The 25,548-nt window shown below is 46.6% G+C and overlaps 1 protein-coding gene across 1 annotated transcript in view; it reads left to right on the top strand.

Annotated features, from left to right (window-relative positions):
- LOC145349274 (dynein heavy chain domain-containing protein 1-like) overlaps positions 1–25,326 on the top strand; it is a 204,662-nt gene extending 179,336 nt beyond the window's left edge. Inside the window, exons 30-33 of the mRNA XM_080197784.1 lie at positions 151–242; positions 10,874–11,017; positions 22,577–23,277; positions 24,918–25,326. Coding sequence (XP_080053910.1) covers positions 151–242; positions 10,874–11,017; positions 22,577–23,277; positions 24,918–25,262 — 1,282 coding nt within the window. The 3' untranslated portion in view covers positions 25,263–25,326. The remainder of the gene's footprint in view (positions 1–150; positions 243–10,873; positions 11,018–22,576; positions 23,278–24,917) is intronic.
- The last annotated feature ends 222 nt before the right edge of the window (positions 25,327–25,548 follow it).

The raw sequence follows: 25,548 nt of genomic DNA, 5'->3' as shown, positions 1-25,548 counted from the left end.
CCTGGTGTAGGAGGAACCACAAAGTCTGACAGAAGTGATACCGGAAGGCAACCTATCAAAGGGCATAAGGAAATGTACAGCTCAGCTGCTGTCCTGATGGGCTGAATGGCCACACTGTAAGCATCTGTAATTCTGTACTTTCCACCACAGGACACAGGCTGATTTATTTGCTGCTCTCGACATTCAGGTGAAACTACAAACAACCTGGGATGACTCGGAATCCCTGCTCGAATTTCTAGTTGGTAAGGATGAACAACAAATAACTAATGTACTTCATGTAAGTGTTAATGAAGAGGCTTTAGCGATTGGTGCAATGTATCTTAGATGGTACACAATGCTGCTAATCTTCATCAGTGGTAGAGGGTGTGAATATTTATTGAGTGGAAAATGCATCAGGGGAACTACAAAGTCTGATGGAAGTGATAGAAGTGTCGACTAAATGGATTATGACCAAGACTGTGGTCAAATCTGTAGGTGGCGAACCCTCGGTAGCTCAAAAAGACATTGGAATCTGGATCCAATCCTAATGTCAATTGAAATAAAACATCCCAGTGTGCTTCCAGGAGTAATCATCAAACCAAATATGAAACTGGGTCTCAAAAAAGATTAGAATGTGTGACCAAGACATAGAAACATACATAGAACATAGAACAGTACAACACAGTACAGGCCCTTCGACCCTCAATGTTGTGCTGAGCTAGGTCCAAACCCAAGGTCAAGCTATCCCACTCCCTATCATTCTGGTGTGCTCCATGTGCCTATCCAATAACCGCTTGAAAGTTCCTAAAGTGTCTGACTCCACTATCACAGCAGGCAGTGCATTCCACACCCCAACCACTCTCTGAGTAAAGAATCTACCTCGGACATCCCTCCTATATCTCCCACCATCAACCTTATAGTTATGCCCCCTAGTAACAGCTACATCCACCCGAGGAAATAGTCTCTGCACGTCTACTCTATCCATCCCCCTCATCATCTTATAAACCTCTATTAAGTCGCCTCTCATCCTCCTCCGCTCCAAAGAGAAAAGCCCCAGCTCCCTCAACCTTTCCTCATAAGACCTACCCTCCAAACCAGGCAGCATCCTGGTAAATCTCCTCTGCACTCTCTCCAATGCTTCCACATCCTTCTTATAGTGAGGTGACCAGAACTGAACACACTATTCCAAATGTGGTTTCACCAACGTCCGGTATAGTAACCCCACGGCTCTTAAACTCAAACCCCCTGTTAATAAACACTAACACTCTATAAACCTTCTTCACGGCTCTATCCACTTGAGTGGCAACCTTCAGAGATCTGTGGATATGAACCCCAAGATCTCTCTGCTCCTCCACATTCCTCAGAATCCTGCCGTTGACCCTGTAATCCACATTCAAATTTGTCCTACCAAAATGAATCACCTCGCACTTATCAGGGTTAACTCCATCTGCCACTTTTCGGCCCAGCTCTGCATCCTATCAATGTCTCTTTGCAGCCTACAAGAGCCCTCCACCTCATCCATTACTCCACCAATCTTGGTATCATCAGCAAATTTACTAACCCACCCTTCAGCCCCCTCTTCCAAGTCATTGATAAAAATCACAAATAGCAGAGAACCCAGCACTGATCCCTGTGGTACACCGCTGGTAACTGGCCTCCAGTCTGAAAATTTTCCATCCACCACCACCCTCTGTCTTCTATGAGACAGCCAGTTACTTATCCAATCGGCCAAATTTCCTTCTATTCCACACCTCCTTACCTTCTTCATGAGCCTACGATGTGGAACCTTATCAAATGCCTTACTAAAATCCATGTATACAACATCAACTGTTCTACCTTCATCTACACACTTAGTTACCTTTTCAAAGAATTCAATCAAACCTTCCCTCTCACGAATCCGTGCTGACTATCCCGGATTAAACTGCATCTTTCCAAATGGTCATAAATCCTATTTCTCAGGACCCTTTCCATTAACTTACTGAGGATGTATTTTAGTCAGGGAGAACGAGGCAATAATGGATAGGAACCACAGTCAAGTGGAGATCCCAGAGCCTGGGGGGGAATGGGTGGGTTACTGTTAGGAAGGGGAAAAAGAAGAGGAGTCATGGTACTAAGACCACCCCAGCGGTAGTCCCCCAAAATATCAAGGGCAAGGCAACAACTGGGGTAGAAAGGGTAAGAGAGGAAGGCCAGAATGCCTCAGAGGGAAGGAAGGAGGCTAAAAGTGAGATAGTGGTGGGGAATGGGAGGGTTAAAGGAATTGATAGGTGGTTCTGTGGGCAAAAGCGGGACTCCAGGATGGTAGTCTGCCTCCCTGGAGCAGGGGTACAGGATGTGTCGGAGAGGGTAGAGGGAATCTTGAAGGGCCAAGGGACCCAGGCTGCTGTACATATAGGAGAGAAGAACGTAGGAAGGAAGAGCAGGGGGGATGGCAATTCAGGGAGTTGGGGGCCAGGCTGAAGTGCAGGGCCTCCAGGGTGGCATTCTCTGGGCTGCTGCCAGTGCCTAGTAACAGTGGGGCTAGGAATAATGAGATCCTACAGCTGAATGCGTGGCTGAAGGATTGGTGCAAGACAGAGGGTTTTACATTTGTAGACCATTGGAAAGCACTTGTGAGGGAAGGACACCTGTACAGGAGAGATGGGGAACATTTAAATGGGAAGAGCACAAATATATTAGCTGGGAGGTTAGCTGGAGTGTTTCAGCAGGGTTTAAACTAATATGGAGGGGGGGTGGGGATGAGACAGATAGCTCAGTAGGCACTGGGATTGGGAGCGAGTTGGGTGACAGGGTAAGTCTAGATGATAGGAAAATCTCCCAGGAGAAGGAGGATCCGAGTGGGCCTGAGGGTCTTCAGTGCATCTGTTTTAATGCAAGGAGTGTGATGGGTAAGACGGATGAACTTAAGGCCTTAATGTTCGCGAGGAATTTAGATGTGGTGGCAGTGTCGGAGAAGTGGTTAAAGGAAGGGCAGGACTGGCGCTAAATATTCCTGGGTCTAAGTGTTTTAGGCATGACAGGGGAGGGTCGAAAAGAGGAGGGGGAGTGGCGCTGTTAGTTAGGGAGCAGATCACAGCGGTGCAGAGGGAGGATAATGTAGAGGAGTTAGGAATTGAGTCTCTGTGGGTGGAGTTGAGGAATAGGATGGGAGCAATTACTATGCTAGGGGTGTACTACAGGCCGCCTGACAGCCCGTGGGCAGTGGAAGAGGGTAAATGTAGAGACATTTTGGATAAGTGTAGGAAGAATAGGGTTGTTGTAGTGGGAGATTTTAATCTCCCTGGGGTGGATTGGAAGGTGCCTAGAGCTGGGGGGGTTTGGACGGGGAGGAATTTGTAAGATGTGTCCTGGAAGGGTCTTTGGAGCAGTGTGTAGATAGCCCGACTAGAGAGGGGGCTATACTGGATTTAGTTCTGGGCACTGAGCCGGGTCAGGTGGTTGAGGTTGCGGTAGGCGAACATGTGGCTAATAGTGACCACAACTCTGTCTACTTTAGGATAATAATGGAAAAAGACGAGTGCTGTCCTAAGGGGAGGGGGTTAAATTGGGGGAGGGCTAGATACAGCCGGGTTAGGCAGGAGCTTAGGGATACAGACTGGGATAGGCTGTTGGAAGGCAAGACCACGTTCGGCAAGTGGGAGTCTTTCAAGGGAAAACTGAAAAGGTGCAGGAAAGACATGTGCCGGTTAGGAGGAAGGATGGGAAAGGTAGGATTAGAGAGCCATGGATTACTAGAGATATTGACCTGGTCAGGGAGAAACGAGGTGCGTATGTTAGGTCTAAGCAACTGGGAACGGAGAGAGTATTGGAGGAATACAGAGAGAGTAGGAGGGAGCTCAAACGGGGAGTTAGGAGGGCAAAAAGGGGGCATGAAATGGCTTTGGCAGGTAGGATTAAGGTAAATCCAAAGGTGTTTTACTCCTATGTCAGGAACAAAAGGGTGGTTAGAGGAAAAATCGGTCCTCTCAGGGACAGAGGAGGGGAACTGTGCTTAGACTCTGAGGGAATGGGGGAGATCCTGAATGAATACTTTGCATTGGTATTCATGAAGGAGAGGGGCTTGATGTCCAGTACTGTCTTGTAGACCAGTTGAAGGAACTATCCATTATGAGGAAGGAAGTATTAGGGTTTTTAGGTAGCATTAAAACTGATAAATCTCCAGGGCCTGATGGCATTTATCCTAGGCTGCTTAGGGAGGCGAGAGATGAAATTGCTGGGCCTCTGACGCAAATCTTTGTCTCTTCTTTGGACACAGGTGAGGTCCCAGAGGATTGGAGGATAGCGAACGTGGTACCATTGTTTAAGAAGGGTAGGAGGGAGAACCCTGGTAATTATAGGCCGGTGAGTTTGACATCAGTGGTAGGCAAGTTGTTGGAGAGGATTCTTAGGGATAGGATGTATACGCATTTAGAGCATTGCGATCTGATTAGGGATACGCAGCATGGCTTTGTAAAGGGGAAGTCTTGCCTTACGAATCTGGTAGAATGTTTTCAGGAGGAGACAAAAACGGTCGACGAAGGACGTGCCGTTGATGTCGTCTATATGGATTTCAGTAAGGCATTTGACAAAGTCCCTCATGGTAGGTTGGTTGAAAAGGTTAAGGCTCATGGAATACAGGGACAGGTATCAAGATGGATTGAGAACTGGCTTGGTAACAGGAGACAGAGAGTGGTAGTGGAAGGGTCTTTTTCTAGCTGGAGGTCTGTCACCAGTGGTGTGCTGCAGGGCTCAGTACTGGGACCTCTTCTATTTGTAATATACATAAATGACTTGGAAGAGGGAGTAAGTGGTGTGATCAGCAAGTTTGCAGATGACACTAAGATGGCTGGATTGGCGGGCAGTGAGGAGCAGTGTCAGGCAACACAACGGGATATAGATAGGCTGGTATATTGGGCAGATATATGGCAGATGGAATTTAATCCTGATAAATGTGAGGTGATGCATTTTGGGAGAAATAATGTAGAGGGGAGTTATATGATAAAGGGTAGACTTATTAAGAGTATAGAAATGCAGAGGGACCTGGGGGTGCAAGTGCACAAGTCTTTAAAGGTGACTGTACAGGTGGAGAAGGTTGTGAAGAAAGCTTATGGTATGTTAGCATTTATAGGAAGGGGTATAGAGTATAAGAGCTGGAGTCTAATGTTGCAGTTATACAGAATGTTGGTTAGGTCGCATTTGGAGTACTGCGTCCAGTTCTGGTCGCCTTACTACCGGAAAGATGTGGAGACCCTGGAGAGAGTGCAGAGGAGGTTTACCAGGATGCTGCCTGGTATGGAAGGACTGGGTTATGAGGAAAGATTGGGCAAATTGGGGCTGTTTTCCCTAGAAAGACGGAGACTGAGGGGAGATCTAATAGAGGTGTATAAGATTATGAAGGGTATAGATAGAGTAAACAGTGGTAAGCTTTTTCCTAGATTGGAAACGCACATTACGAGGGGCCATGGGCTTAAGGTGAGGCGGGGCAAGGTATAATTCGGATGTTAGAGGGAAGTTTTTCACACAGAGGGTAGTGGGGGTATGGAATGCTCTGTCAAGCAAGGTGGTGGAGGCAGGCACGCTGGAGTTATTTAAGAGTTACTTAGACAGGCACATGAGCGGGATGGCGATGGAGGGATACAGGAGACTGTTTTAAATAAAGTTCAGGAGCTTTGGGACGTTCCTGGGAATCTTTTGATTCCTATGGACCTTCCAACATATTTTCTTGCTCACTTGTTTTACTTTTGAGCTTCTGGGGATTCCCTTGAATGTTTGTATAAGGATGTGCATGTTATTGATGTTTCTCTCTTTTAATCCACAGGTGCTCCGGTCCGCCTTGTTGTCCAACAAGGGGCATACACGCGATGGGTCGTACAAGGACTACTCTTGGATGTTTTGAGAGTAGCCTAGTGCTTCACATCGTTAGTGTGTGCTTAAACTGGACCAGATGCTGGGCAACACGACAGCTCAGTGACTATCACTGTTTGCTGTGCAGAGACATGGATTTGGGCCAGTGTCTGTGGGAGTTTGCGCATTCTCCCCGTGCTTGCGTGGGTTTTCTCTGGGTGCTCCGGTTTCCTCCCACACCCCAAAGATGTGTTATTAGGCTGACTGGTGTAACAAATTGTCCCTAAATTAGTTTCCCTCAATGTGGAATGCCATAAGCATAGATAAGGGCATGGGTGGAGGGGGAACTCAGAATATTAAAATGGCGGCGCAGGCTCATTGGGCCGAAGGGCCTGTTTCCTGTGCTGTGTTGTTCTTTGTTCTTTGACCACTGAAGTAAGACTAACTGGCCTATAATTACCAGGATCATTCCTATTTCCTTTCTTGAAGAGAGGAACAACATTTTGTCACTCTCCAGTCCTCTGGCACAATCCCTGTGGACAGTGAGGACCCAAAGATCAAAGCTAAAGGCTCTGCAGTCTCATCCCTTGCCTCCCAAAGTATCCTAGGATGTATCCCATCTGGCCCAGGGGACTTATTGACCTCAGGTTTTTCAAAATTGCTAATACATCTTCCCTCAGAACATCTACCTCCTCCATCCTATCAGCCTGTATCACACTCTCATCCTCAAAAACATGGCCCCTCTCCTTAGTGAGCACTGAAGAAAAGTATTCATTTAATGCCCCACCTATCTGTTCTGACTCCATGCACAAGTTCCCACTACTATCCTTAACTGACCGTAACCTCACCCTGATCATTCTTTTATTTCTCATGTAAGAGTAAAAAGCCTTGAGGTTTTCTTTTATCTGACCCAGCAAGGACTTCTCATGCCCCCTCCTAGCTCTCCTAAACCCTTTTTAACTCATTCCTGGCTATCTTGTAACCCTCAGGCGACCCAACTGAACCTTGTTTTCTCATCCTTACATACGCTTCCTTTTTTCTCTTGACAAGACGTTCAACCTCCTTTGTGAACCATGGTTCCCTCACTCGGCCATTTCCTCCCTGCCTGCCAGGAACGTACCTATCAAGGACACGCAGTATTTGTTACTTGAAAAAGCTCCACTTTTCGTTTGCGCCCGTACCTGACAGTTTCTGTCTCCATCTTATGCTCCTTAATTCTTGCCTAATCACATCATAATTACCCCTGTCCCAATTGTAAACCTTGCCCTGCCGTGTGACCCTATCCCTCTCCATTGCAATAATGATGGACACTGAATTGTGGTCACTATCTCCAAAGTGCTCCCCCACAAACAAATCTAACACTTGGCCCGGTTCATTACCCAGGACCAAGTCCAATGTGGCCCCACCTCTTGTCGGCTTATCCACATATTGTGTCAGGAAACCTCCTGCACATACTGTACAAAAAGTGTCCCATCCGAACTATTTGACCTATAAAGGTTCCAATTAATATTTGGAAAGTTAAAATCACCCATGATAACTACCCTGTGACCTCCACACCTATCCATAATCTGCTTTGCCATTTCCCCCTCCATCTCTATTACTATTTGGGGACCTATAGAAAACTCCTAACAATGTGACCAATCCTTTCCTTTTTCTGACTTCAGCCCATATTACCTCAGTAGGCAGATCTCCCTCAAAATACCTTTCAGCAGCCGTTAAACTATCCTTGATTAACAATGCTACTGCTCCACCTCTTTTACTGCCTTCCTTACTTGGAACTGTCAGCAATCATTCCTGCCCTATTTTAACCATGTCTCCGTAATGGCCACAACATCATAATTCCAAGTACCATTCCATGCTCCAAGTTCACCTACCTTATTCCTGATGCTCCTTGCATTGAAGTAGATACACTTCAACTCACCATCCTGGCTGCCTGTACACTCCTGCGACCTTGATACCTTCCTCAGTACCTCACGACCCTTAACACTGGCTTTTGGACTACAGCTCATTCTCCCATCCCCCTGACAAATTAGTTTAAACCACCCCACCCCGCCCCCCCCCCCCCCGGTCAAAACCCGGTCAATGAGAGATTTAAAGGAAGGTCCAGAAGCTGTAGCGAGAGAGAGGTGGAGAGGTTTAGAAAGGGAATCCCAGACTGCTGCCTAGGCTGCTGGAGTCACAGCTGAGTGATGCAGCGATAGACATTGGGCTGTTTGAGAGAATGGATTTACATTTATATTGAAAATTTCATAACTGGCACAGTGGTTAGCACTGCTGCCTCAGTGCTAGTGACTCCGGTTCAATTCCCAGCTTGGGTCACCGTCTGTGTGGAATCTGCACATCCTCCTCATGTTTGCATGGGTTTTCTCTGGGTGTTTCAGTTTCCTCCCACAGTCCAAAGATGTGTAGTGAAGGTGGATTGGCCATGCTAAATATGTGGGGTTACGGGAATAGGGCAGGGGTGGTGGGTGGGAAGATGCTCTTTCACAGGGTCGGTGCAGACTCGATGGGCTGAATAGCCTCCTTCTGCACTTTAGGGGTTCCGTGGTTCCACCTCAGGGTCTCTCAATATGCTTTTGCAAAAGTGTAGTCACTATTGTGATGTGACCTAGTCCCTTTTTTAATTCTTGTGGTTATGAAATCTGATGATGAACTCACAATCAGCAGGTATAGTGAATGGCTGGTTAATGTGGAAGGAACAAAGAAATTGGTATGATTCTCCTTAAAGCTGAGAAGATTAGGAGGTTTAATAGATATGATGTTCTTATTTAAATGTATATTGTTGTGTTCAAAATTAATCAGTGAGCAATTTCCCATAGAAAGGGTCTGTAGCCCCCCCACCCCAGACAGACTTGAGCCTGTCCACAAGGCACAAGTCAGGAGTGTGATGGAATAATCCCCACTTGCCTGGATGGGTGCAGCTCCAACAACACTCAAAAAGGTTGACACTATCCAGGACAGAACAGTCCCAGCTGATTGCTACCCTCCCTCCACCACCAACACTCAGTAGCAGCAGTGTGGACCATCCAAAAGATGCACTGCAGCAATTCAACAAGGCTCCTTACACAGCACCTTCCAAACCCACAACCACTTCCATCTAGAAGGACAAGGGCAGTAGATACCTGGGAACACCATCTCTTGGAGGTCCTCCTCTGAGCCACTCACCAGACTTGGAAATATATTGCTGTTCCTTCATTATCGCTGGGTCAAAATCCTGTAATTCCTTCCCTGACAGCACTGTGGGTGTACCTACACCACATGGACTGCAGCGGGTTCAAGAAGGTAGTTCACCCCCACCTTCTCAAGGGCAATAAATGTTGGCCTAACCAGCAACACCTTCATCCCAAGAATAAATAGATTTTTTAAAAAGATTTTAAGATAATTGACAAAAAGCAATGGAAAAATGAGGAGAGAGGATTGTTTGCAGAGCGAGTGACTGTAAACAGGATCTTGGTCATAGAGGTTTACAGCATGGAAACAGGCCCTTCAGCCCAACTTGTCAGTGCTGCCCTTTTTTAACCCCTAAGCTAATCCCAATTGCCTGCATTTGGCCCATATCCCTCTATACCCATTGTACCCATGTAACTATCTAAATGTTTTTTAAAAGATAAAATTGTACCAGCCTCTACTACTACCTTTGGCAGCTTGTTCCAGACACTCTCCACCCTCTGGCTGAAAAAATTGTCCCTCTGGACACTTTTGTATCTCTCCCCTCTCACCTTAAACCTATCCCTCTAGTTTTAGACTCCCCTACCTTTGGGAAAAGATATTGACTATCTAGCTGATCTGTGCCCCTCATTGTTTTATAGACCTCTATAAGATCACCCCTCAGCCTCCTACGCTCCAGAGAAAAAAGTCCCAGTCTATCCAGTCTCTCCTTATAACTCAATCCATCAAGTCCCGGTAGCATCCTAGTAAATCCTTTCTGCACTCTTTCTAATTTAATAATATCCTTTCTATAATAGGGTGACCAGAACTGTACACAGTATTCCAAGTGTGGCCTTACCAATGTCTTGTACAACTTCAACAAGATGTCCCAACTCCTGTATTCAGTGTTCTGACCAATGAAACCAAGCATGCTGAATGCCTTCTTCACCACTCTGTCCACCTGTGACTCCACTTCCAAGGAGCTATGAACATGTACTTCTAGATCTCTTTGTTCTGTAACTCTCCCCAGTGCCCTACCAGGAATTTGGATTCCGTCGTAAGTTTCAGCAGGGAATTTGATAAAAACTTGTGAACATTATGAGAAAGGCTGAGAGGAGTGGGAGTAATTACATCGAACATAGAACATTACAGCGCAGTACAGGCCCTTCAGCCCTCGATGTTGCGCCGACCAGTGGAACCAATCTAATGACCCTCTAACCTAAACTATTCCAATATTATCCATATGCCTATCCACTGACCATTTGAACGCCCTTAAAGTTGGCGAGTCCACAACTGCTACAGGCAGGGCATTCCACGCCCTTACTACCCTCTGAGTAAAGAACCTACCTCTGACATCCGTCCTATAATTACCACCCCTTAATTTAAAGCTATGTCCCCTTGTGTTAGCCATCACCATCCGAGGTAAAAGGCTCTCACTGTCCACCCTATCCAATCCTTTGATCATCTTGTATGCCTCAATCAGGTCACCTCGTAACCTTCTTCTCTCCAATGAAAATAACCTCAAGTCCCTCAGCCTTTCCTCATTGGATTCCTAATTGGACAGTTCATTCAGCGAGCTAGCATAGGCATGATGGGCCAAATAGCTTCCTCCTTTTGCATGTCCTAATAAATAGAGACCTACGTTTATGTAGCACCTTTCATGACTTCAGGATGTTGCAAAGTGCTATACAATCAATGGCAAATTTGTGAAGTGTAGTCACTATTGTAATGTAGGAAATGCAACAACTAATCTGCATACCACAAGAACATCATGCCAGCCAGATAGTCTGTGCAGTGACATTGGGATAAAAATTGTCCCGGGAACAGGGAAACCTGGCCCTGCTCTATTCTGTTTTGTGTGCACAAGTTTCTGAGTTGATTGACTCACTGCGCTGAGATGTAATTTCTTCCGTTTGCTCCCCAGGGGCATCTGTGTATCACGGTCACATTGTGGATAAAGGGGATGAGGCAGTCCTGAACAGCATTATCAACCACTGTCTGAGAACCACTCAACCTTTCACCAGCAAAGGAATTCGCAGTCTCATCACATCGTTCATCAGCTCCAGAGGTAACCTGTTCTCCAAATATTCATCCCATTCCCTCCAAATCTCCCTGGGAAGAATCCCCACATTCCGTGTTCACTTTGGGAAGATAGAGGTGGGACTTTGCAAAATGATTGGTAGAATCAGAGGGCATTCAGAATAGTGTGAGACATGAATCACATGTAGGTCCATTCTGACTCAGGAGGTTAAGTGTCCTTAGATAAAAAGCAAAATGGAATCTGAAACAAAAACAGAAAATGCTGGAAAATCTCAGCAAGTCTGACAGCATCTGTGGAGAGAGAATAGAGCCAACGTTTCGAGTCTGGATGACCTTTTGTCAGAGCTGAAAGCAAGGAGAATCAGCAAAGATTGATATTATTGAGGCAGAGGGTCGGTGGGGGGAGGGTTGCGGAATGAGACAAAGGAAATGTAAAAGAGGGTACAGAAGGCTGAGCTGTGCTAAAAGTGCCCATTAAGAGATCAGAATGTGAGAATGGCAGAACAGAGGAACAGATTGTTAAAGGACTGCCTGAGGAACATGACAGTTGCCCTGAATGGGGTGAGGGGGGGAACTGGAATGGAGAAATGGAAAAATTCTATCACTCTTCTTTCTCAATTCCATTTTTCCACTTCTCCATTCCAGCTCTCCTTTTCATCCTCCCACTGCCCCACCCCACCAACCCCCAACCATCCCGCCCCGTACCTCTGTTCTGCCATTCTCACATTCTGATCAGCGGCTCAGCCTTCTGTATCCACATTGACATTCCGTTTGTCCCATTCCAGTGCCCCCCCTCACCTCAATAGTATCAACCTCTGCTGATTCTCCTTGCTTTCAGCTCTGACAAAAGGTCATCCAGACTTGAAACATTGGCTCTATTCTCTCCTCACAGATGCTGCCAGACTCACTGAGATTTTCCAGCATTTTCTGTTTGTTTCCCCACGTCAGCATTAATACAATGATGATGGGAAGAGTGCGCAGTTTGACTAACCCCACTACTTCACAGGTCACACTCTTTAAAAATTTGATTCATTCACCAAAATGGCCAACTGTTTACCTTTGTTACTGTTACCCAGAATAAAAGAAACTTTAACCAGGGCCTCTTTCAGTACTCACGGCTAAGGGCCGTGTGCTGGTCAGTGAGATTAGATAGATTAGGTAGTTCTCATGTGTCAGTCAAACTTGAGGGCTGAAGAGCCTCTTCTGCGATGTGTGATTCTGAGACACAGCAAACCTCCAAGCTGCTAAGAGACTGCTGTCTGCTTTTCACAAACGGTGCGTCCATTTCCTTCTCAAAGCAAAACAAAAAACAACTTCTCAATTGAAACAGAAAGTGCTGGAAAAACTCAGCACATCAGGCAGTGTCTGTGAAGAGAGAGAGAGAGAAACAAAGTTAATATTTTCAGTTATAACCTCTCTTCAGAGCTCAAGGGACTGCAGCAGTTCAAGAACATTCATCACCATCTTCTGAAGGGCAGTTAGGGATGGGTAATAAATGCTGGCCCACCACCGATGTCCCATGTCCCACGAGTGAATAAAAACAATTTCCAGGAACCACAGTATTTTGCTTTTGCAAACTTTTAAACAGTTTTCCAGGCCTGGTTATTTACCAGAGCCATAAACTACCATGTGACCCCCCCCTCCCCCTCACACAGTCCATGAGGGGTCAAGCGATTTTTAGCATCTTTAAAACTGCTTAGTTACCTCATCTTGTAAATGGATGTTTTTTCCAAGAGAAACAATCCGAGTTCTTGCATTAGCCCCTAAAGAAACAGTCTGCCCCCATCGCCGATTTCCCAGAGGTGGCCCACCATTGGCTAGCAGTGAGATCTTCCCGTCCTGCCAATGCCTGCGGAGTTTTGTGTATCCCGCACTCTCCGCCACCAGGAACACACTGGGGTTTGGGGGTGGAGGTCACCATCGGTGCTGCCAGTGAGAACAGTCATGAAATTTCAGCTTTTAAAATGCAAATTCTTCCAGAATGTTCTTACTCACAGAATACTGCAGTGCAGAAAGTGGTCCTTCAGCCTATCAAGTCCACACTGCTGCATGAAAAACCCTGACCCGCCCACCCAATCCCACTCTACCAGCCCCTGGCCCAGAGCCCTGAATGTTATGCCAAATACTCATCCAGGTACTTTTTAAAGGATGTGAGGCATCCCGCTTCCATCACCCTCCCAGGCAGCGCATTCCAGACCCTCACCACCCTATGGGTAAAAAAGCTTTTTCTCACATCCCCCCCCTCAACCTCCCCCCCCTCACTTTTAACTTATGCCCCCTCGTAACTGACCCTTCAACTAAGGGGAACAGCTGCTCCTTATCCACTCTGTCCGTGTCTCTCATAATCTTGTACACCTCAATCAGGTCACCCCTCAGTCTTCTCTGCTCCAATGAAAATAACCCAACCTCTGTTTACAATTTAACTGCTCCATCCCAGGCAGCATCCTGGTGAATCTCCTCCGCACCCCCTCCAGTGCAATCACATCCTCCCGGTAATGTGGTGACCAGAACTGCACACAGTATTCCAGCTGTGGCCTCACCAAACTTCTATACAACTCCAACTGACTTCCCTGATTTTGTAATCTATACCCCGATTGATAAAGGCGAGTGTGCCGTATGCCCTTTTCACCACCCTATTAACCTGCCTTTCCACCTTCAGAGATCTGTGGACAAACACGCCAAGATCCCTTTGTTCTTCCGAACTTCCCAGTGTCAGACCTTTCATAGAATATTTCCTTATCAAATTACTCCTTCCAAAATGCATCACCTGTCACTTTTCAGAGTTAAATTCCATCTGCCACTCACCCACCCATTTGACCATCTTGTCAATGTCTTGCTGTAACCCAAGACACTCAACCTCACTGTTAACCACCCGGCCAATCTTTGTGTCATCGGCAAATTTACCAATTCTACCCCCCACACAGTCATCAATGTCATTTATATAAATGACGAACAATAGGGGGCACGGCATGGACCCCTGTGGTACGTCACTGGTCCCTGGCCCCCGGTCACTGAAGTCCTTGAAGATGAGCTATTTCTGTGACTGAGTTCATGACAACACGAACAAATTAGTAATTTTTACAAAAATACAGTAGAAACAGGAGGGGGATATTCTGCCCTCAAGTCTGATCCACCATTCATTAAGACACTGACTGATCTGGAACATAACTCCAATTCCTTCACCCCTTCACTGAACAAGAATCTACCCATTTCAGGTATAAAATTTACAATTACTCAGCAGCACCCGCTGTTAGGGTGGAGAATTCCAAACCTTTGTGTAATTTCATTCCAAAAAAAGACTCAAATTTTCAGACTTTGTCCCATATCCTAGTCTGTCCAATGAACAGAAACCGCTTCTCTCTCTGTACCCTACCTTATCCCCTTATTCATAAACTTTTAAAAAATTTCAATCAAATCATCCTTTTAACAAATACATTTGCAGGAATGTAACCCTAATCTGTGTAATCTCTTTGAACTGTTTTACCTTCAGAGATGGAATCATCCCAGGATTGTACAGAATGTGGGGTCAGAGTGTAGGGCGAGGAAGCTCACTGGCTTCACAGCCATTTTCCATGTCTGATGTAACAGCACTTCCAGAGTGTTGGTGAGGACATTCAGCCAGCTGGAGGGGCAGGGCTTAAACAAATCGGCAATGCTGCAATCTGAGACCGGGACACCATTTTTAAAGAGCTCAAACTCAAAATTTAATTAAAGGACTCAACCCCCCGACGATGGATATTGCCCCCCCCATGGACATTGTGGCTCCTCCCACAGAAGGGACCCCCAGACCAGTGCCCCCTGGCATTTCCCCCAGCATTGCCCCCTAGCAGTACGCCAGATTTTTAGGTCCGCGTGTTATTTTCCAGGATTGGGTCAATCTGTGTCAGGCACCGCGAGATTGGAAAATCACTTCCTTAGATCTTGGTGTACAGCGATACTTTCAAAATTTGCCAATGATATCAAACTTGGAATTATTGTAAACTGTGAAGAGGACAGTATACAAATTGAAAAGGACATTGACAGGCTGGTGGAATAGACAGATAAGTAGCAGATAAAATTCAATGCTGAGAAGAGTGAAGTGATTCATTCTGGGAGGAAAAACATGGAGAGAAAAATAAAGATAGAACTCTAAAGGGTTAAAGGACAAAGATGTCTGGGTGTATAAGTGCCTTGATCACTGAAGATGGCAGGACAGGCTGAGAGAGAAGTTAATAAAACATATAGTAAACAGTGTTTTATTAATAGGGGCATAGAGTATGCCCCTAATGTTGGCAAGTGCGAGGTGATCCACTTTGGTAGGAAGAATGGTAGGAAGGACTATTACTTACGGGGCGAAAAACTGCAGCAGGCGACGGTGCAGAGGGACCTCGGGGTCCTTGTGCATGAGTCGCAAAAACCCAGCCTGCAGGTGCAGCAGGTGGTCAGGAAGGCGAATGGGATGCTGGCCTTCATAGTGAGGGGGATTGAATATAAAAGTAGGGAGGTCTTGCTGCAGCTGTATAGGGCACTGGTGAGGCCACAGCTGGAGTACTGTGTGCAGTTTTGGTTGCTGCACTTACGCAAGGATATTTTGGCCTTGGAGGGAGTGCAGAGGAGGTTTACTAGGCTGATACCGGAGTTGAGGGGCTTGAGCAATGAGGAGAGGCTGAATAAACTAGGCTTGTACTCGTTAGAGTTTAGAAGAATGAGGGGAGATCTCATTGAGACGTATAAGATGATGAATGGGATGGATAGGATAGAGGTGGAGAGACTCTTCCCGCTCAGAAAGGACAGTAGGACTAGGGGGCACAGCCTCAAGATAAGGGGGGTGCGGTTTAAAACGGAGTTGAGGAGGAACTTCTTCACTCAAAGGGTGGTGAATCTCTGGAATTCTCTGCCCGTTGAAGTGGTGGAGGCTGCCTCGCTAAATATTTTTAAGACGCGGGTTGATGGGTTTTTGATAAGCGAGGGGATTAAGGGTTATGGGGAGAGGGCGGGAAAGTGGAACTGAGACATGACAGATCAGCCATGATCTTATTGAATGGCAGGGCAGGCTCGAGGGGCTAGATAGAACATAGAACATTAGAACATAGAACATAGAACATTACAGCGCAGAACAGGCCCTTCGGCCCACGATGTTGCGCCGACCAGCTTTTTAAAAAAAAAACACTAACCCACTAATCTAAACCAATCCCATTTCGTCCATAAATGGCCTACTCCTGCTCCTATTTCTTATGTTCTTATGAGTACAAGAGCAAGGAGGTTGTGCAGAAGTTACACAGACACTAGTTAGACCTCAGCTGGAATATTGTGCACAGTTCTGGGTGCCACATTACAAGAAGGATGTGAAAGCATTGGAGAGAGTGCAGAAGAGTTTTACAAGGATGAGAAACTTCAGTTATAAGGATAGGTTGCAGAGGTTGGGGCTGTCCTCCATGGAGAGAGGAAGCTTAAGGGGAGATTCAATGGAGGCTGGACAGAGTCGGTAAGGAGAAACTGTTCCCACTGTTCTTTGTTCACGAAGGGTAGCAAGAATACCCTGGGGAGTGGGTACAGAGGAGATGTCAGGGGTAAGTTTTTCACTCAGAGGGTGGTGGGTGCATGGAATGGGCTGCAGGTGGTGGTGGATTCAATAGGGTCTTTTAAGAGACCTCTGGGTGAGTACATGGGACTTAATAGAATTGAGGGTTATAGGTAAGCCTAGTAGGTAGGGACATGTTCGGCGCAACTTGTGGGCTGAAGGGCCTGTTTGTGCTGTAGTTTTTCTATGTTCTAATAATCCAGGTAATTACAGGCCGGTGAGCCTTACATCAGTGGTAGGGAAATTATTGGAAAGGATTCTTCAAGACAGGACTTTTTCCCACTTGGAAATCAGTGGATATATTAGTGAGAGGCAACATGGTTTGTGAAGGGGAGGTTGTGTCTCGTGAACTTATTTTTCGAGGAAGTGACGAAGATGATTGATGAGGGTAGGGCAGTGGATGTTGTCTACATGGACTTCAGTAAGGCCTTTGACAAGGTTTCTCAAGGCAGACTGGTGCAGAAGGTGAAGTCACATGGGATCAGAGGTGAGCTGGTAAGGTGGATACAAAACTGGCTCAGTCAAAGAAGACAGAGGGTAGCTGTGGAAGGGTGTGTTTCTGAATGGAGGGCTGTGACAAGTGGTGTTCCTCAGGGATCAGTGCTGGGACCTTTGCTGTTTGTAATATATATAAATGATGTGAAGGAAAATGTAACTGGATTGATTAGTAAGCTTGCGAACGACACAAAGATTGGTGGATAATGTTGAGCACCATCAGAGGATACAGCAGGATATAGATCAATTGGAGACTTGGGCGGAGGGATGGCAGATGGCGTTTAACCTGGACAGATGTGAGGCAAGCATTGTGGAAGATCTAATACAGATGGGAAATATACAGTAAATGGCAGAATCCTTAGGAGTATTGATAGGCAGAGGGATCTGGGTGTACAGATACACAGGTCACTGAAAGTGGCAATGCAGGTGGAAAAGGTAGTCAAGAAGGCTTACGGCATGCTTGCCTTCATCGGCCAGGGTAGAACATAGAAAACCTGCAGCACAAAAAGGCCTTTTGGCCCACAAGTTGGGCCAAACATGTTCCTACCTACTAGGCTCACCCATAACCCTCTATCTTATTAAGTCCCATATACCATAGAACCATAGAAAATTACAGCTCAGAAACAGGCCTTTTGGCCCTTCTTGTCTGTGCTGAACCATTTTTTGCCTAGTCCCACTGACCTGCACTTGAACCATATCCCTCCACACCCCTCTCATCCATGAACCCGTCCAAGTTTTTCTTAAATGTTAAAAGTGAGCCCACATTTACCACTTTATCCGGCAGCTCATTCCACACTCCCACCCCCTAATATTCCCTTTCAACTTTTCTCCTTTCACCCTTAACCCATGCCCTCTGGTTTTTTTCTCCCCTAGCCTCAGTGGAAAAAGCCTGCTTGCATTCACTCTATCTATACCCATCAAAATCTTATACACCTCTATCAAATCTCCCCTCATTCTTCTACGCTCCAGGGAATAAAGTCCTAACCTATTCAATCTCTCTCTGTAACTCAGCTTCTCAAGTCCAGAATGTTTCCTGTTGTGGAGGGCATTAGCTATGAGGAGAGGTTCTGGGAGGCAAAACATGAAGAGAAAAGTAAAGATAGAACTCTAAAGGCGTTAGGGGACAAAGATGTCTGGGTGTATAAGTGCATTGATCACTGAAGATGGCAGGACAGGCTGAGAGAGAAGTTAATAAAACACTAATTAGTGCTCAGCTGGAATATTGTGCACAGTTCTGGGCGCCACACTACAGGTAGGATGTGAAAGCATTGGAGAGAGTTTGTTCTCACTGGAACGATGGAGGTTGAGGGGTGACCTGATAGAAGTCTACAAGATTATGAGAGGCATGGACAGAGTGGATAGTCAGAAGCTTTTTCCCAGGGTAGAAGAGTCAATTATTAGAACAAAGAACAGAACAAAGAACAAAATCAGCCCGGGAAACAGGCCCTTTGGCCCAACGAGCCCGCGCCGCCATCTCAACACCACCAGTCCCCCTCTCCCCCCACAACCCCTGTCTAATGTTTTATGGCCATCCAGATTGAGGGAAACTAATTGAGGGACAATTTATTCCTGCCAATCAGCCTAACAGCACATCTTTGGGGTGTGGGAGGAAACTGGAGCACCCAGAGAAAACCCACGCAAGCACGGAGAGAATGCACAAACTCCCACAGACACCGGCCCAAATCCATGTGTCTGCACAGCAAACAGTGATAGTCACTGAGCTGTCGTCTTGCCCAGCATCTGGTCCAGTTTAAGCACACACTAACGACATGAAGCACCAGGCCAATCTCGAACAAGCAAGAGCAGCCCCAGTACGATCCATCGCGTGTATGCCCCTCGTTGGACACGAGGCCGGCCAACTTAAAACCTGTGAATGAAAAGGGAAAAAAAAATTATTATACCATATCCATTTACATTACCAGGGACGCCCCAATGCAAATGACCCTTATTTAAAACAATCTCCTATATCCACCCATCCCCAACCCACTCACGTGCCTGTCTAAGTTACTCTTAAACAACTCAAGCGTGTTTGCCTCCACCACCTTACTTGGCAGAGCATTCCATACCCCCACTACCCTCTGTGTGGAAAAACCTCCCTCTAATATCCGTGTTATACCTCTCCCCCCTCACCTTAAGCCCATGGCCCCTTGTCCTATGTGTCTCTACCATAGGAAATAGCTTACCTCTGTTTACTTTATCTATACCCTTCATAATCTTATATACCTCTATTAGATCCCCTCTCAGTCACCATCTTTCAAGGGAAAACAGCCCCAATTTATTCAATCTTTCCTCATACTCTAGTCCTTCCATATCAGGCAACATCCTGGTAAACCTCCTCTGCACTCTCTCCAGAGTCTCCACGTCCTTCCGGTAGTAAGGCGACCAGAACTGGACGCAGTACTCCAAATGCGGCCTAACCAACGTTCTGTACAACTGCAACATTAGACTCCAGCTCTTTTATTCTATACCCCTTCCTATAAAGGCTAATATACCATAGGCTTTCTTCACCACACTCTCCACTTGCACTGCCATCTTCAAAGACTTGTGCACTTGCACCCCCAGGTCTCGCTGCGATTCTATACTCCTTATGGGCTTACCCTTTATCATATAACTCCCCCCTACATTATTCTGGCCAAAATGCATCACCTCACATTTATCTGGATTAAACTCCATTTGCCATGTATCTGCCCAATATACCAGCCTATCAATATCCCGTTGTATTGCCAGACACTGCTCCTCACTGCCTGTCAGTCCAGCCATCTTGGTGTCATCAGCAAATTTGCTGATCACACCACCTACTCCCTCTTCCAAATCATTTATATACACTACAAAGAGAAGAGGTCCCAGTACTGAGCCCTGTGGCACACCACTAGTGACAGACCTCCAGCTAGAAAAGGACCCCTTCACTACTCCTCTCTGACTCCTCTTTGCAAGCCAGTTCTCTACCCATCTAGATACCTGGCCACATATCCCATGAGCTTTAATCTTCTCTACCAACCTACCATGAGGGACTTTGTCAAACGCCTTACTGAAATCCATATAGACGACATCAACGGCTCGTCCTTCGTCGACCGTTTTTGTCACCTCCTCTAAAAATTCTACCAGATTCATAAGGCAAGACTTCCCCTTTACAAAGCCATGCTGTGTATCCTTAATCAGATCGCAACGCTCCAAGTGCTCATACATCCTATCCCTAAGAATCCTCTCCATCAACTTGCCTACCACTGATGTTAAACTCACCGGCCTATAGTTACCCGGGCTATCCCTCCTACCCTTTTTAAACAACGGTACCACATTCGCTATCCTCCAGTCCACTGGGACCTCACCTGTGTCCAAAGAAGAGACAAAGATTTGCGTCAGAGGCCCAGCAATATCATCTCTTGCCTCCCTGAGCAGCCTAGGATAAATGCCATCGGGCCCGAGAGCTTTATCAGTTTTAATGCTACCTAAAAGCCCTAACACTTCCTCCCTCGTAATCGATAGTTCCTTCAATTGGTCTACAGCTCCCTCGATGACCGTACCAGACATCAAGCCCCTCTCCTTTGTGAATACCGACGCAAAGTATTCATTCAGGATCTCCCCCATTCCCTCTGCCTCTAAGCACAATTCCCCACGTCTGTCCCTGAGGGGAATGTTTTTCATACAGCGAGCCCCCAGATTGTTTGCAGTTCTGCCTGAGTGTGGTGGAGGCAACTTCAATCGAGGCATTCAAAAGGGAATCTGAAAAAGCAGATTGTGCAGGGTCATGGGGAGAAGGCAAGAGAGTGGCAGGAACTAAACTGCACCTTCAGAGAGCCAGTGCAGACACAATGGACCTCCAGCCTCTGGAGCAGCAACAATCCTGCAGTCTCTCTGCAGTCATTCTCTACTGTCATGTCATTGCCCCTGCCTCCCCCACCAATTGAGTCTGTTCTAAATGGCGGAGGTGATAGTGGATGCCTTGATGATTATTTTCCAAACGTCGCTGGATTCTGGGGAAGTGCCGGAAGATTGGAAAATGGCTAATGTTACGCCGTTGTTTAAGAAGGGTGGCAGGCAAAAGGCAGGGAATTATAGGCCAGTTAGTTTAACGTCTATTGTAGGAAAAATGCTCAAATCCGTGATCAAGGAGAAAATAGTAAGGCATCTTAAGGAGAATTGTTTGGTAGAGCAAACGCAGCACGGTTTCGGTAAGGGGAAGTCGTGTCTGACGAATTTATTGGAGTTCTATGAGGATGTGTCTAGGGCGGTGGATAGAGGAGAGCCGGTGGATGTGGTCTTTCTTGATTTTCAGAAGGCGTTTGATAAGGTGCCTCACAAGAGGTTATTACAGAAGGTCAGGGGGCATGGAGTTGGGGGTAGGGTGTTAGCGTGGATAGGGGATTGGCTGTCAAATAGGAGGCAGAGAGTGGGGGTCAATGGGTGCTATTCGGATTGGCGGGTGGTGACTAGTGGAGTGCCCCAGGGGTCGGTGCTGGGGCTTCAGCTATTTACCATTTATATAGATGATCTGGAGGAGGGAACCGAGTGTAGGGTGTCGAAATTTGCTGATGACACCAAGATTGGTGGAACGGCAAATTGCGCAGAGGGTGTGGAGAGTCTGCAGAAGGATCTAGATAGGCTGGGCGAATGGGCCAGGAACTGGCAAATGGAATTTATTGTTGGCAAGTGTGAAGTTGTCCACTTTGGTAGGAATAATGGTAGGAAGGACAATTACTTACGTGGCGAAAAACTGCAGCATGCGACGGTGCAGAGGGACCTCGGGGTCCTTGTGCATGAGTCGCAAAAACCCAGCCTGCAGGTGCAGCAGGTGGTCAGGAAGGCGAATGGGATGTTGGCCTTCATAGCGAGGGGGATTGAATATAAAAGTAGGGAGGTCTTGCTGCAGCTGTATAGGGCACTGGTGAGGCCGCAGCTGGAGTACTGTGTGCAGTTTTGGTTGCTGCACTTACGCAAGGATATTTTGGCCTTGGAGGGAGTGCAGAGGAGGTTTACTAGGCTGATACCAGATTTGAGGGGGTTGAACTATGAGGAGAGGCTGAATAAACTAGGCTTGTACTCGTTAGAGTTTAGAAGAATGAGGGGAGATCTCATTGAGACATATAAGATGATGAATGGGATGGATAGGATAGAGGTGGAGAGGCTCTTCCCGCTCAGAAAGGACAGTAGGACTAGGGGGCACAGCCTCAAGATAAGGGGGGTGCGGTTTAAAACGGAGTTGAGGAGGAACTTCTTCACTCAAAGGGTGGTGAATCTCTGGAATTCTCTGCCCGTTGAAGTGGTGGAGGCTGCCTCGCTAAATATATTTAAGATGCGGGTTGATAGGTTTTTGATAAGCGAGGGGATTAAGGGTTATGGGGAGAGGGCGGGAATGTGGAACTGAGCCCGGCAGATCAGCCATGATCTTATTGAATGGCGGGGCAGGCTCGAAGGGCTAGATGGCCTACTCCTGCTCCTATTTCTTATGTTCTTATGTTCTTAAATGCTGAGATGAGGAGTTTTTGTGAGAATGGAATGGGAGGTGATGTTTTCACTGCTTCCTCTTCTTCCCAGGGACACCTTTGATGGATCTAACACACCAGGACGTTGAGAAACGGATTGACTTAATGCCCAACTCGATTGAATCGACCACAATTGGAGTTTGCAATGGTTTTGAGAAGCAGCTGTTTGAACAGAGCAGTGAATTTATCAGTGAGTGCCTCTTACAGACCCAGATGCTATTTACCCCTTGGCAGAGGGACAGCAGCCACAATGATTCATTACGAGCTCTTGTGAGTGACTGTATTAGGGTTCTGCAGCAACTGCAGCGTTCAGTGGCAGCGATGCATCAAGATACAGACACAAAGGGGAGGTGGCTGAACGCAGAGTCAATGAGAAACTTCCTCCTGCAGGAGAGGTCTGACTTCCAGCTTCTCATTGAACATCTGCTGTGTGACCTGGACAATACGCTTCAGGTACTGAAAGGAAGCAAAGCTCGCAACCTGGAGTCAGACAACATTATCCAAGCCCTGGAGAGTGGGTGTCTCCCTCAGTCCTGGCAGGCGCTGACTCGAGTTTCCCCCACCATTCCACAGTGGATGCAGATCTTGAAGATGAGATTGCAGCTACTGAACGATTACCTAAACAGTGCAGACACTCCAGCCTCCTACAACCTGGCTGTATTTCAGCGCCCACGGATGCTGTTTGTGATCCTGCTACAGCAGAAAGCCCAGATGGAGCATCTCAGTCTGAACAGATACAGCATACATACTCAGGTACGTCACTATAACAGAGCAACTTTCCTTCAGGAAAAAGGATCAGGACCTCTCCTCCCCACAGCCTCCTCTCTCTTCTCTTCACCAATCCCATTGCTCAGAAAGGAAGTTGAACTAATGGCCCTGTTATTTCCTGGTTCTGATCCTGGTTGGTTAGTGGGACAATTCAGGCTTCACTCCAGTCGCTTGGAACAACTCCTGACTTCAGTAAGCTGAATAAACCAACAAGGGGCTCCCAGTGCAGCACCACCCCCCATCCCCAGGGATGATATGATCCAGGATTTTATCCACTTCAGTGTTTATGTTCCAATGCATTCCATTTCTACATCGAACCCAGTGTGTCTCTGTGCCTCTCACTAATCTTCCTCACAAGAAAGTAATTGATGAATGAACCCTGGATGGAGATGAGGAGAATGTTTCTATTCAGTGGGTTATTGCGATCTTAAATGTTCCGCCTGAAAGGCAGGGGAAGGAGATTCAATTCTAACTTCCACAAGGGAACTGAATAAATAGCTGAAACAGGAAAAAATGCAAGACTTTTGGGAAAACGCTCTGGCAGAACCCTTAAGAGTATTGATAGGCAGAGGGATCTGGGTGTACAGGTACACAGGTCACTGAAAGTGGCAATGCAGGTGGAGAAGGTAGTCAAGAAGGCATACGGCATGCTTGCCTTTATCGGCCAGGGTATTGAGTTTAAAAATTGGCAAGTCATGTTGCTGCTTTATAGAACCTTAATTAGGCTGCTCTTGGATTATAGTGTTCAATTCTGGTCACCACACTACCAGAAGGATGTGGAGGCTTTGGAGAGGGAACAGAAAAGATTTACCAGGATGTTGCCTGGTATGGAGGGCATTAGCTATGAGGAGAGGTTGGAGAAACTTGGTTTGTTCTCACTGGAGCGATGGAGGTTGAGGGGAGACCTGATAGAAGCCTACAAGATTATGAGAGGCACGGACAGAGTGGATAGTCAGAAGCTTTTTCCCAGGGTGGAAGAGTCAATTACTCGGGGGCACAGGTTTAAGGTGTGAGGGGCAAGGTTTAAAGGAGATGTACGAGGCAGATTTTTTACACAGAGAATGGAGGGTGCCTGGAACTCGCTGCCGGGGGAGGGAGTGGAAGCAGATACGATAGTGAGTTTTAAGGGGCATCTTGACAAATACATGATTGAGATGGGAATAGAGGTCCCCAGAAGGATAGGGGATTTTAGTTCAATTGGGCAGCACACTCGGTGCAGGCGTGGAGGGCCGAAGGGCCTGTTCCTGTGCTGGAATTTTCTTTGTTCTTTGAAAGAGTTTGGGGGAGTGAGATTAATTGGATAGATCTTTCAAACAGCTGGCACATCTATGATGGGCTGAATGGCCTCCTTCACAATTCTATTAATATGTTAATTCTCATTTTTCTCCATCAAATTCACCTGATTTTCTCTCTGCCAAGTTCATGAACCTGCGTTTGAACATTCTGGAGAGTTCTCTTCATTTACACGCTGCCATTGGATCAATGTCCCAATGCTTGTTCGAATCCATTCGCCTTTACACTGAGCTCTGTCTGGATCTCATTGCCAACAGCTGACAGTCTCTCTGAAAGAACCAATCATTTCCTTTGTTGTGATGATTTACAGCAATCTGTTTAATATATTCTAGGTGCTGAGCAGTTTGATTCCTCCCACCAGTCCTCCAGAGAGTGGCATCTACATCACAGGCCTCCAGTTACACAACGCTCTGTGGGACACCAGACATGGGCTCCTGCAGGACACGCTGTCCATCAAACCCTGCAGCATGCCAGCAGTGTGGCTTAGAGCAGAGGCTGGTGAGGCACACAGTGCCCAGCCAACATACCCAGTGTACCAGTGTCCAGTCTACCAGGGCACTGAGAAGGTGGATGTAGATTTGAAGGACAGTAACATTATTACTCACATTCCCCTCGAGTCCAGATTGGATCCCTTGGTGTGTACACAGAGACGGGTACACCTCGCCAGCATCGTGTAGGGTACCAGCTATTACCCAGCACCAACTTATAGTACAACAAAAGAATAAATATATTTCAATTTCATAAAGTCATGCAGAAAGAGATTCTGATATTGTGTATTTTATTACAGTGACAGGCACTGCCATCAGGATTCATAAACCTCTTTCCACCCAGGCACAGGAGCTGAAAAGGGCAAAGAGGATATCTCAGGCATCATGTCTACACATTGCAAGAACAAATCATGCCCTCCAGAATCTGGAACACCCAAAAGACGATGACTCTGCTTAACATCTTTACACAAAAGAT

The sequence above is a fragment of the Carcharhinus amblyrhynchos genome, chromosome 10 (assembly GCF_965287045.1).
Source record: "Carcharhinus amblyrhynchos chromosome 10, sCarAmb.v2.hapA, whole genome shotgun sequence".
Lineage (NCBI taxonomy): Eukaryota > Metazoa > Chordata > Chondrichthyes > Carcharhiniformes > Carcharhinidae > Carcharhinus > Carcharhinus amblyrhynchos.
This window is presented reverse-complemented; position numbering and strand designations above follow the sequence as displayed.